The sequence below is a fragment of the Babylonia areolata genome, chromosome 7 (assembly GCF_041734735.1).
Source record: "Babylonia areolata isolate BAREFJ2019XMU chromosome 7, ASM4173473v1, whole genome shotgun sequence".
Lineage (NCBI taxonomy): Eukaryota > Metazoa > Mollusca > Gastropoda > Neogastropoda > Buccinidae > Babylonia > Babylonia areolata.
This window is the reverse complement of record NC_134882.1, coordinates 24,832,231-24,845,275: the sequence shown is the minus strand read 5'-3', so window position 1 is coordinate 24,845,275 and position 13,045 is coordinate 24,832,231. Positions and strand designations below refer to the sequence as shown.

General features: G+C 46.9%; 1 protein-coding gene across 1 annotated transcript in view; it reads left to right on the top strand.

Moving 5' to 3' along the window:
* Nucleotides 1–13,045, top strand: part of LOC143283808 (kinase D-interacting substrate of 220 kDa B-like) — a 175,216-nt gene that overhangs the window by 64,331 nt on the left and 97,840 nt on the right. The window contains exon 14 of the mRNA XM_076590179.1: nt 10,185–10,346. Within this exon, the coding sequence (XP_076446294.1) occupies nt 10,185–10,346 (162 nt within the window). The remainder of the gene's footprint in view (nt 1–10,184; nt 10,347–13,045) is intronic.

The window sequence follows — 13,045 nt, the reverse complement described above, 5'->3', positions numbered from 1 at the left end:
CTCCCTCTCTGACCTGCTACACTTTATCCAGTTCCCCTCAGTGCCCTTATCCTATTTCTACCTCTACACCTCCCCTTGGTTGGCTCAGTGCCAAGAATGTTGCTCCCATTGCTACTATTCCAGTTGTCACTGTCTGTCATGTGGTTGGAATCTGCTTTGTACAGCCTCATTCACCACTCGTCGATCTTGCCAGTCACTTCATTGCACCCTTTATTTTCCATCTAATCATCCAATAAATCTTCATCACTGTCTTCTTCTTCGAGTTGATGCTTCAATTATTTCTGAGCATCAGCTGAAGAAAGCAATTTTGGTCATTTTGTGGTGCACCTAGATTGCAGAGCTTGAGCCTGGTGTCACCATTTTGCTGAGCGTGTGACGAGTGAGTCAAAACACAGCCAGTAACCACAACCAAATCATTCAAATAAAGGACTACCTCATGTCAGAGATGGTTCTAGCTATCAATAGAATCCAGAAAGATTCCTCAAGCTAAAGCTACCAGTGTAATTGTCAATGAACTCATTGCAAACCAGGGAAAAGACTGAATATTTCAGTGATGAGTTATCTTGTCGCTGTGGCAGAGAAGCATTCACAGGCGCTCTGACAAGTTATCTCATTGGCAAGTTAGCCTAGGGGTTAACTGATTGATTTCAACCATTTTGTTAGTTCTGTAATCAGTTATGGTCATGCTAGGCTCCAATTTAAAAGTGTGTTTTTTCTGGACCACTACATTTTCATTGAAAAGAATAAAGATTTGAACACATTCAACTTGTTCAATGTTTAATTTGTCGTTCCTTTTTTGTCAAATGTGTCACCTCAAAAGCATTATCCCTTAAGATTTATTGCCCAATAACTCTGAGAATCTCAGTTTGTGTTGTATGTTGATAATCACTGTGTTTCTTTCATTTCATTGGTTAGTGTTATTTAATTTCAACATTTTAGAAATGTAATGTTTGTGTGTCACATTTTGATTCCCATGTACACTGAAAATATGTGCATGCAAACCATGCATTGCATTGATATTTGTTATTGCTTAAGTGTACCAGAAGTTTGTCAAAGAAATTGAATTGCTACTGTCAGATTTTGTGTTCTGTGTAAAGCACTTTGAGTCACAGTGTCACAAGCATTATTGACATGCACGTCCCCATATTATCCAGGCACATGGAAATAACTAACTTTTGTTCTTTTCTTTCAGTTGTGCCTGAAAATGTAAAGGATCTAGATTATTAAACAACCAGTTTAAACTGTATTTATTGTCAATACTAAGCTATAGAAATTTGCTTTTTGGCAGCAGCAACATAAAAACAAACAAATAAAATAAAATAGTAGGCGGGAAGTTCGCCACCCTCAACTTAATGGACATCGACGTAGACACCCTTGCTAACAACATCAAAGAGGTGCTAACTACAACAGCTGAACAAGTTGTGGGAAAAAAGCGAAAAAGGATCCAACCATGGGTGACAAATGAGGTCCTAGATCTGTGCGACAAGCGGCGTGAACTGAGGAAAAAGAAACACTCTAGTAATGAAGCCAGGACGAAGCACCAACAGGTGAACAGAGAAGTCAGGACGAAGATGAAGGCAGCCAAAGAAAACTGGATAGAGGAGCAGTGTGAAGAAGTTGAGAAAGGCATGGAAGCAGGGAACAGCAAAAGAGCCTATAGCACCCTCAAGACCCTCACCAAGACTAGCCAGCCAAGATCAGCTGTCATCGAAGATAAGGATGGCAAGCTACTGACAGATAGCGAAGAAGTCCTGAAGAGGTGGACAGAATACTGTGACGGCCTCTACAACTATCAGCTCAATCCAGACTCATCTATATTGCAGGACAACCCACGATCCACAGACTGTGAGGAAAATCTCCAAGTATTGAAGGAGGAGGTTGAGGCTGCAATACAGAGTCTGAAGCCAGAGAAATCCCCAGGAGTGGACAACGTCCCATCTCAGCTTTTGAAGTACGGAGGGAAGGAGACCACAGAAGCACTAACAATGCTATGTCAGAAGATCTGGACAGAAAAGAAGTGGCCAACAGAATGGACCCAATCGCTGGTGATTCCTCTACCCAAGAAGGGCAACCTCAAGCAGTGTCAAAATTACAGGACTATAAGTCTAATTAGCCACCCAAGCAAAGTCATGCTCCGCATCATCCTCAACCGATTGAAATCCAAGGCTGAGGAGCTGCTATCAGAAGAACAAGCAGGCTTTAGAAAAGGGCGGAGCACTGTTGAACAAATATTCAACTGTTGAGTCCTCATTGAAAAACATCTACAACACCAAAAGGACATCTTTCACAACTTCATCGACTTCAAGAAGGCATTCGATCGGGTGTGGCACAGCGGCCTCTGGCAAGTACTGAGAGGCTTCAACATTGATGAAGGGCTCATTCAAGTCATCCAGGCCCTCTACGAACATTCCAGCAGCGCAGTGCTCCTCAACAATCAACTAGGACAGTTCTTTCAGACCACAGTCGGAGTCAGGCAAGGATGTCTATTATCCCCAATACTTTTCAACATCTTTCTGGAGAGAATCATGCAGGAGGCCCTTGAAGACCACCACACCTCCATCACCATTGGCGGAGGCCAGTCTGCAATCTGCGATTCGCAGACGACATCGACCTCATCGGGGGCACTAACACCGAGCTCCAGGATCTAACAAACAGACTCACTACAAGAGCAAGTGCTTACGGCATGGAGGTCAGCACAGAGAAGTCAAAGGTCATGGTCAACAGCACAACTAACATCAGTGCCAACATAACAATGAATGGTGAGCCCTTGGAAGAAGTGACCAGCTTCAAGTACCTGGGAGCAACCCTGTCCAAAGACGGCACCTGCACAGCAGAAATCCGAAATAGGATTAATTCTGCAACGGCAGCGATGGCCAGACTGAACAGGGTATGGAAGAGTAACATCAGATTCCACACAAAATTCCTGCTCTACAAGTCACTGGTGGTCTCCATCCTCTTATATGGATGTGAGACATGGACACTGATGACAGAAACAGAAAGAAGAATCCAAGCATTCGAAACCAAGTGCTTGAGGAGACTACTACACATCTCCTACAAGGAGCACAAGACCAATGACTATGTGCGGAACCTGGTCAGCAACCTTGTTGGGCCCCAAGAACCACTGCTGGCGACTGTCAAACGACGGAAGATGGCATGGTTTGGTCACGTCATACTTCTTCTTCTTCTTCTGCGTTCGATGTTTTGGCTGCGTCAGACGGTCACCCCCGTCGCCACGATGTAGCCCACGGTCTTCTCCAGGTCGTGGCGGTCTCCCCAAAGCTGCGCCTGTAGCTCCGTGCCCCCTGGCCAGGTTTGACGCCGTAGAGCTTCATGGGTTGGGCAGTGTTGGAGGATGTGTTCAGGGGTCTGGGGTCCAGTGCCACATGGACACTCATCAGTGTGGGCGATCTTCATACGGTGAAGGTGACTCAGTAGTCGGCAGTGGCCGGTTCTCAGTCTGAAGAGGACTGTCTGCTGGTGTCTCTGGAGCTGGTGGATTGGATCGACACCACTGTTTGCACCCAGCCTTCTCTTCCACTGGTTCTGGTAACGGTTGTGGATGATGGTCCTGGCCTCTCTGTAGGTCACGGGGTGGCTGAACTGCTTCATTTTGCTGCCTGCCTTGGAGAGAGCATCGGCCTTTTCGTTCCCCATGACCCCACAGTGAGAAGGAACCCACTGAACAGTGACAGTCGACCGTTTTGAAAGGTCATGAAGGGCTGCTTTGATGTTTGTCAGCTGCTGTTCGTTTCTGGTTGACTGGAGTCCCTGCAGGAGAGATCTGCAGTCAGTGAAGAAGGCTATCTTTGGTGGTGGGTTGACTGACGTCCTGAGGCCTTGTGCAGCATGGAGTAGTGCTGCTGTCTCCGCTCTGTAGTTCGAGGAGATTCTTCCTGTGGGGAAGGCTCCAGGGGTCAGTCTTCCATCTGTGTGCCTGATGAAGATGCCTGCTCCTCCATTCTTCACCGCTCCCTCCGAGGATCCATCTGTGAATACGTGCGTCCATTCGCTGGGGTTGTACCGAGTCTCAATCATCTCCAATGTCAGAGCTTTCAGCAGGGGAGGGGCTTGGCAGTCCTTTTGGTCGATGCCAGGGACTTTTGTGATGATTGAGACTCCTTCCAGTTGGTCGGCCGGTTCCTCGAAGTCGGGGAGTGTTTCCATCTCGGCAGGGGACGAGGGCAGCAGGTCTTCATGTTGGCGGTGCAGGGCCTTGGAGAGGTGGTTGAAGCTGGTCCGCTTCAGTCTGTTCTTTGTTGGGTGCTTCAGTTTTTCGTGCATTGGGTGAGTTGGCATGCGCAGGAGCTTCTCGCTGTGGATGAAGACTTTTTCCTCTCGTCTATCTTTGAGTGGGTGGAGGCCTGTGTGTTTCTCCATCGCCTGGACTGGAGTCGTCTTTATCCCGCCAGTGATCAGCCGTAGCCCTGCGTTCTGAACTTTGCTCAGGCGGCTTGTGTTGGTTGCTGATGCCGTGGCCCAGGCAGTGCTGCCATACTCCAGGGTTGGCCTGACAGTTCCAGTGTACACCCTCTGCAGTATGCTGCTGTTGGCACCCCAAGAGGTCCCGGCGAGTTTTTTCAGGATGGCCAGTTTTCTGGTTGCTCGTCTCTCGATGTCCTTGAGATGGGGGTTCCATGTCAATCGCTTGTCGAGCTTCACACCCAGGTACATTGGCGTGTCATCCTGTTTCAACTGCATTCCGTTCAGTTTGAGGTGGGAGGTTTCTGACATCGGTGACAGCGAGAAGATTGCTGAGACTGTCTTGGTGGTGTTGATGTCTACTCCCCAGGCAGAGGCCCATGTTCCCACGTGGTTGAGTGCTTCCTGCATTCTGTGGCTGGCGGACGTGAGGTATTCCGCAGCACTCCAGGCAGCAAAGTCATCAGCGTGGAGGGCTCTGGAGACATGCTTGGAGATCTTCTCAGCGATGTCGTCGATGAAGATGAGGAAAAGTGTAGGGGAAATGACTCCTCCTTGCGGCACACCTTGCTGTAGAGTGACCCGATGGCTGGTTTTTCCGTCGAGTTTTACCCTTGCCCTGCGGTGTTGGAGGAAATCCTGGATCCAGCGGTACATCTTCCCTTCCACTTTCTTGTTGAGGAGCTTCAGGAGAAGTCCTGCCTTCCAGACCTTGTCGAAGGCCTTGGTTAGGTCCACGAAGACTGCAAGCACCTTCTTCTTTTCTTGAAAGGCAGTCTCTATCTCCTGTGCAAGGTACACCAGCTGGTCTTCGGTGCTGCGGTTTTTCCTGTAGGCTGATTGGGTATTGCTGAGCAGGTGGTTTTCTTCAAGGTGTTTCAGGAGTCGAGTGTTCACCATCCTTTCCATCACCTTGCCCAGACAACTCAGGAGGCTGATTGGTCGATAGCTGGACTTCTTAGTCTTATCCTTCTGCTTCTTTCTGATGGGGACGATGATGGCTTCTCTCCACTGGTCTGGAAGTTTCCCCTGTGTCCCAGGACTGGTTGATGATCAAGAGAAGCTTCTGTCTGGCTACAGGTCCCAGGTTCTTGATCATGTCATTCGGGATGCCGTCTTTCCCAGGGGCTTTCTTTTTCTTCAGTTTCCTGATGGCTGCACTGAGTTCGGCCATGGAGAAGGCTGTCATCATGGACTGACTCGGGTTCTGCTGTTTCAGCTTCTCCTTGATCTCCCTCTGGACTTCCTGCACTCGGGCTTCAGGGAGTGTTGTGGTGCTGCCCTCTCTGTAAAAATCTGCAAGGATGTTGGCTGCCTGCTTGCCCGCGTGGTGCTTGCCATTTTCCTCAATGACAGTTCTGCTGTGTCTGGTGCCTGTGTCTTCGTTCAGAAGCTTGGTCAGGTTCCACAACTTGCCGGTGTCCTTCTCCATGTTGAGACTGCTGGTCTTCTCATTCCAGCTCCTCTGTATCTCTGTTCTCTTCTGCTGTTGGAAGGTTTCTTTGATGGTGTTGTATTCCCGGATGTTGTCAGGAGTGGGGCTCTGCTCCATGGTTTCTCTGGCAGAGTCTAGGTCTGCATGGAGCTGTTTCAGAGTGTCACTCCAGTAGGGCTTGTAGTTTCTGCGTTTCCCTCTTGGGATGGACTGCTTTGCTGCTCGCAGCAGTGCATCGCTGAAAAGGTTGACATTGTTGTTGAGGTTGTTGGAGGTACTGATGTCTTGGCAGAGGTTGTCTGCTTTTCCTTTGAAGAGAGTCCAGTTAGCTCGTTTGAAGTTCCAGCTGGGTTCCATTCTGTGCTGGGTGCATCCTATGCTGGAAATGCTGAGGATGACTGGCAGATGGTCGCTTCCCCCTAGCTGTGTGTTGACTGTTCTGGAGGTGAGTCGCTGAACCTCTTCTGTGGCGATGGCCAGATCTGGTGTTGAGCAGGTCTTCCATGCTCTGGAGTAGCAGGTGGGTTTGTCCTCTGGATGGTTGATGAGGATGAGCTTGTTGTCCATCATCCAGTCCTCTACTTCCTCACCACGTGAGTCCATTTCCTCATAGCCCCAGCTTGGCGAGTGGCTGTTGAAGTCTCCAACCACAAGGTGTCTGGAAGCTTCAAGTCTCACTTTGTGTAGCGCTAGAGCTGAGCCTGGAGGGCTGTAGCAGTTGGTGATCAGTAGTTCTCCGCTGGGCAGTAGCAGCTTGACTGTGTGATGCTCTAGCTCCTCTTTTCCCGATCTGCTTGTTTCTACTGCAGGGATGGAGATTTTGATGAGGGTGAGGATTCCTCCCTTGTGTCTGTCCTCTCGATCTTGGCGGAAGGCTTCGTAGCCTCTAATAAAAAATCTTTGGGGATCTTTTAAATGGGTCTCCTGAATGCAGATGACATCAATGTTGTTATTTCGGAGAAACTCCTGGAGTTCTGGTTTCTTGTTTCTCAGCCCTTCTGCATTCCACTGAGCTACTGTGAGGTTGACAGGTGGTGAATTTGTCTGGTCAGTCGCTCTACTCTGCCTTCCCCTGACCTTCAGGTTGACAGAGGCACCGGTCGCTTTGGTGGGCCCCTTTGAGGCAGGAGGCCCGGCTCTGTCCCTCCCCGGTTTGTCGCTGATAGGGACGACGCCATGACGACAAAGTGGTCTGACGCATAACCATGATCGTTGATGCGTGTGTGTCCTGAATTTTTAACCAGAAACCTGCGCCGTAGCTGACACACTCCGTCTTCGGCAGGCCGGATCAAGTTTTCTGTCAGGGGGCTTCTCCCTTAGCTCAGGTCTAAAGAGTCCTGCCCTGTGAGCACAGGGGGATGTGAGAGATTGGGGATCCCTCCCCTAGATGGACTGCCTGTCAAGGTTAACGAGCTCCATCTACCCGGGGCTCATGGTCCAAAGACCTGCCCTGTGAGCACAGGGGGGGATTGTTTGCTGGGTATCCCACCCGTTGGTTTGAAATCAGAGTTTCCCTTCTCCTAGATGGACTGCCTGCCAAGGCTAATGAGCTCCATCTACCCTGACCAGTCTAGTCTGCGACCTCTCTTGAGTGAGTTGCCGAGAGCTAGTCTTGCTATTGCGCCGATCGTCCGCACCCGTGCCGCGTTCGCCATGACTAGGTCATGCCCATTCTGCCCCATGTCCCCGCAGGAACACCCACATTAACGTGGCGAGGAGGTGCGGCTACAGAGTTCACTCCCTTGCTAGGGACGCACTGAGGCACCCTAGAGGGGAGATCTTAGCAGAACGGTCACGTCATACGACATAACACCCTCTCCAAAACCATCCTGCAAGGGACTGTAGAGGGAGGGCGCAGACGGGGGCGGCAGAAAAAAAGCTGGTCTGACAACGTCAAGGAATGGACCAAAATGACGATGCCAGATCTCCTCACGACAGCTGCCAACAGAACGGCGTGGCGAGCTATGACATCTTCCTCATGTCCCCCCAACGACCCCAGCGGTTGAGGGAATGAGTGAGTGAGTGATATAAATTGGATGGCACCAGACAGAAACAGCTATATACAAATATACAGATTATTGAATTCACAAGTGCTTAAGTTGCAGTCAGTGGTAGATAATAAGTAAATAAATGAGTATATAGTTAAAGTAAGTAAATAAAAGTAAGAGCACAAACACACTCACATGTTCTCACACACAAAAAAAACAACCCAAAAACACACACACACACACTGACGGTCAGTGGAAAGAATGGGGGTCAGTCCCCATCACTCGTTCAGCCACTTGAACAGAGCCTCTGCATGATTGCTGAGTCTTAACTGTGGTTGGAATGAATGAATTGTAGAACCCTTTGGTCCTGGTCCTCAAACTCAGCATTCTGCCCAACCTTGCTGAGGCCTGGTGCCCCAGCTCCTCAGTGAATGTGACTCATCATCACGGATCGCCAGCAAGCGCTTAACAGCATTGCCCTCGAACAGCATCTGGAGATCAGTAACTGGGGCAGCGATCAACCTGCTGGCTGTATTGGGAATCCTTTCCAGCCTGGCCTTGTCATTTGCCTTCATACTGCCAATGAAGAAGAAAGAGACCAACAACCCCATCTAGCAATGGCTAGATCATACAAACATTGTGTGTAATTTATAAGACTTAAAATCAAAATAATTTAGAAAAAGTATACAGATGTATAATGTTTCCACCCACCACTTGGAAATACTGATACTACTTCTTCTTCGTTTTTGGGCTGCAACTCCCATGTTCACTCGTATGTACACGAGTGAGCTTTTATGTGTATGACCGTTTTTACCCCGCCTTGTAGGCAGCCATACTCCGCTTTTATGGGTGGTGGGGGGTGCATGCTGGGTATGTTCTTGTTTCCATAACCCACTGAACGCAGACATGGATTACAGGATCTTTAATGTGTGTATTTGATCTTCTGCTTGCGTATAAACACGAAGGGGGTTCAAGCACTAGCAGGTCTGCACATATGTTGAACTGGGAGATCGGAAAAATCTCCACCCTTTACCACCAGGCGCCATCACCGAGATTCGAACCCAGGACCCTCAGATTGAAAGTCCAACGCTTTAACCACTCAGCTGTTGCGCAAGTCTTGAAATACTGATGCGATTTGGATCCTAATATTATTTCTGTATGTTCATTTATTTGTATTAAGACACCTCGCAAAAGTGCATAATAGCTGAAGGAACAAAAGACTTGCGCTTCCTGGAAGTTCTACACTTAGTAGTTCTTATCCTTTTTTCTGAAGGAATATAAGGATCAGATCATATATACAGAGCTTGTGTTCAAAGCGCCCTACTCAAGTGAAACATGGACCACATATTCTGCCCAAGAGAAGAGACTAAACAGTTTTCATCTCGGATGCCGCAGACGCATTCTTGGAATTCGATGGCAGGACAAGATCCCAAATACTGAAGTGCTTGAGCATGCAGGCTTGCCAACTGTCTTAGTCCTTCTGAGTCAACGCCATCGTCACTGGCTCAGTCATGTTTGCCAAATGGATGAAGGCTGCATCCCTAGAGATCTGCTGTACGGCAAACTATCAGAGAGACCTGGGTCCTGAGGCTGCCCCCAACTAAGATTCAAAGACGCTTGCAAATGGGACCTGAAAAGTGTTGGTATTGATGTGCTGTCTTGGGAAAGCCTTGCAGATTCGCGTGGACCCTGGAAATCTGCTGTTCAGAGAGGGATGAAGCAAGCAGAGAGAAGCCGCATTGACTCACTGAGGAGAAAAAGAGCCACACACAAGTCAAATTCTGTAAACCAAGCAGCATCTACTTATATCTGTCCCACATGCTGAAGAGATTGCCACTCCAGCATCGGTCTGCACAGCCACAGCAGGAAGTGCAATGCCTGGCAGTGACTACATTTCTGGTGCAGCCATTGTCAAGACGGAAGGAGGCCAACGATTGATAAGGATCAGATCGCATTTGTTACTTTGGCACCAAGCATTTGGTAACAATATTATATTCAGAGCAAATTTCCTCCCTGGATGAATAGTATTTACTTTGAAATCCTTTCTGGCTGCTGACAGTGCATATAAATAATGAAAAGAAAGTGCAGAATGTGCACAGCATAGTGTGCAGGATGGAGACCACATTTGAGTGTTGGAACAGTATCATGCAGAGAGACAAAAATGTTAGCCTCTCTTTTTTTTTTTCTTTTCTGTCATTCTTTCTCTCTTGTCTGTATTTTCTTTGTTTTTTTGTTCTCTTGTTTCTGTGATTCATTATTTCTTTTCTCCTGTCTTATCTGTGAAGTATTTGTTAAAATAATGCATAGTCTTGTCAGCTGAACAGCTTATTTCTGATTTACAGGCAATCTGAATGCAAGTGACGCTGAGAACTTGCTGGGCTATGACATATACAGTAGTGCCTTGGCAGACATCCTGAGTGATCCTTCCCTCTCCACCCCCATTACTGTGGGGCTGTATGCCAAGTGGGGTTCTGGCAAGTCCTTCCTGATCAACAAACTGCAGAGTGAGTACACTGTCATTACACCTAGACCTAATTTTTTTACTTTAAAAAAAGATGTTTTAGATGGATACTTATGTGGTAAAAGTGTGTGAACAAGAAAGGGTGGGTGTATGTTTGTTCTTTTTGTATTTGTATTTGTATTTCTTTTTATCACAACAGATTTCTCTGTGTGAAATTTGGGCTGCTCTCCCCAGGGAGAGCGAGTTGCTACACTACAGCGCCACCCATTTTTTTGTATTTTTTCCAGTGTGCTGTTTTATTTGTTTCTCCTGTCAAAGTGGATTTTTCTTCAGAATTTTGCCAGAACAACTCATTTGTTGCTGTGGGTTCTTTTAAGTGCGCGAAGTGCATGCTGCACATGGGACCTCAGTTTATCGTCTCATCCGAATGACTAGCGTCCAGACCACCACCCAAGGTCTAGTGGAGGGAGAGAAAATATTGCCGGCTGAGCTGTGATTCGAACCAGCGCGCTCACATTCTCTCACTTCCTAGGTGGATGCGTTACCTCTAGGCCATCACTCCACTTTCTTCTTCTGTGTTTGTGGGCTTCAACTCCCATGTTAACTCATAAGTACAAATTGGCTTTTACTTGTATGACCGTTTTTACCCTGTCATGTTGACAGCCATACACCATTTTTGGGTATGTACTTGCATATATTCTTATTTCTATAACCCACCAAACGCTGACATGGATTACAGGATCTTTAACATGCATATTTGATCTTCAGGCACTAGGTGGGGTTCAGGCTTCAGCAGGTCTGCTCACATGTTGACTTGAGGTCTGAAGAATCTCCACCCTTAACCCATCAGATGCGCTGAAACTGGAGATCAAACTTGTGTGAGAATCCAGTGCTCTGACCATTTGGCCACTGCACCTGTTAGTGTCAATGTCTGTAGTGTGTGTTATATGATAAAGAAATAGTGATAAGCAAGCATGGAGACAATGGTTGTGTGTGTTTCTTTCCGATTTTTATATCCACCATCTTCATGTGTTCTCTTCTGTTTCAGCAAACAGAGCTGTTTACTTAACTTTTTGTTTTTGTTTTACAAGTGTTGCTTCTGTGAGCCTTGAATGATTTATTTATGATCTTTTTTGTTGCCCTTTCAACTGTACCCTTTCAGTGGCATTTCAAGTCCCCACACTTTGGTTTTTCCATTGCAGTCCCAGTGCTGGCAGTCCACAAGTGTTAGGTTGCCAGGAAGCCATGCGCCATAGGATATTCTGCACTGCTGTTGACTCACTTCGGTGGTGTTCGATAGTGCCTGTTTTGACTTAACATACACATGACACCACTGTGATCAGTCGCTCTGCATGAGAAGCAGATGTTGACAGATTCACTGGTGATCATGCACACACATGCATATGCACTTGCGCATACCTTGAATTGCAACCTCCTCAAAATATGTCGTGTACTAATCAAGCACAGTGTGCCCACCCCGAAACATATCTTGTATTGCAAAACAGTCACACCAGCTAACAAGTGTGCACATTCATAAACTCATCTTACGTTACATGAAGGGGGCTCATGAAGTATCTGAACAGAGAACTACAGGAACATAGTCATAGTCATAGTTTACATCATTCAATGGAGCAATGATGTCAAAGCTATGATTTTAAGATAACTCCATTCTCAGAAACCCATTTTGTGCAGGAATGCAAAATGTGAGGAAATGGTGATGATCCTCCTATAGGAAACAATGCCGCTTTCACAGCATGATTTTCGTGCTATGATCTATTATGCCTTTTGCCATGGAAAATCTTTCAATGAAAGCTTTCTCAGTTTGAAACATTGGTTTGGCAAGCAATCACCATGTGGTAGAACAGTTTTAAACTGGTTCAAGTAATTTAAGTTTGGGAGTTCAATGCTTGAAGATGATGACTGTTGTGGTCATCAAGAAACATTCATTGCCCCAGTTAAGGTCAGTGATTGAGGAGTATCCAAGAATTACCTATGATGAAATGAAGAATACATTGAACATTTCATCAGGAAGTATTGACGTCATTTTCCATGATCACATTGCCGTTGGGAACCGTTGTGCCTTTTGGGTCCCTCATAACTTGAATGATGAACAGAGAAGGCAAGGGTTTACTGGAGCACACACATGCTCCAAAAGTTTGATGGAGGAAGATGAAATAGAATATGTGAGATTGTAAGTGGATACAAGATGGGGGTATTTCAGTGTGATCCCGAAACAAAGCAACAGTCAGCAGTCTGGGTCTTGCAAGGTGAGATTCCAGAGAGGAAGGCAGTTTCAGGGTATTTGAAAGATCCAGAAGTGAAGGCAGACAAATTATGGTGTATTTTTTTTCAAAATCGGTCATGTATTCACCATACCACTTCAGGATAGAAAGACAATGACCTCAGACTGGTTTGTCAAACCACTGTCTGCTTAAAGTGTTTGAGGCATGGTGCAGACAGCTTCCCCATGCTGGAAAATTGGTGTCTAATTCTGCATCAAGACAATACCCATGTATACACTGCAGCAGCAATTTTTTACTTTCTGTACAGTTGGTCTCATATACCCCATATACCCTCAATTTGTCCTTTGTGATTAGTTCCGGTCTCTTTGGTCAAGTGACAGCTGAGAGGAAGGCAGTTCCAGGGCACTTAAAATGCTCAAGGTTTCTCAGAGGGCAATATTTTGGGCATACCTGATTAAGCACTGTCGGGTGCCATGGACACACAGTTTGAAAGAATGGG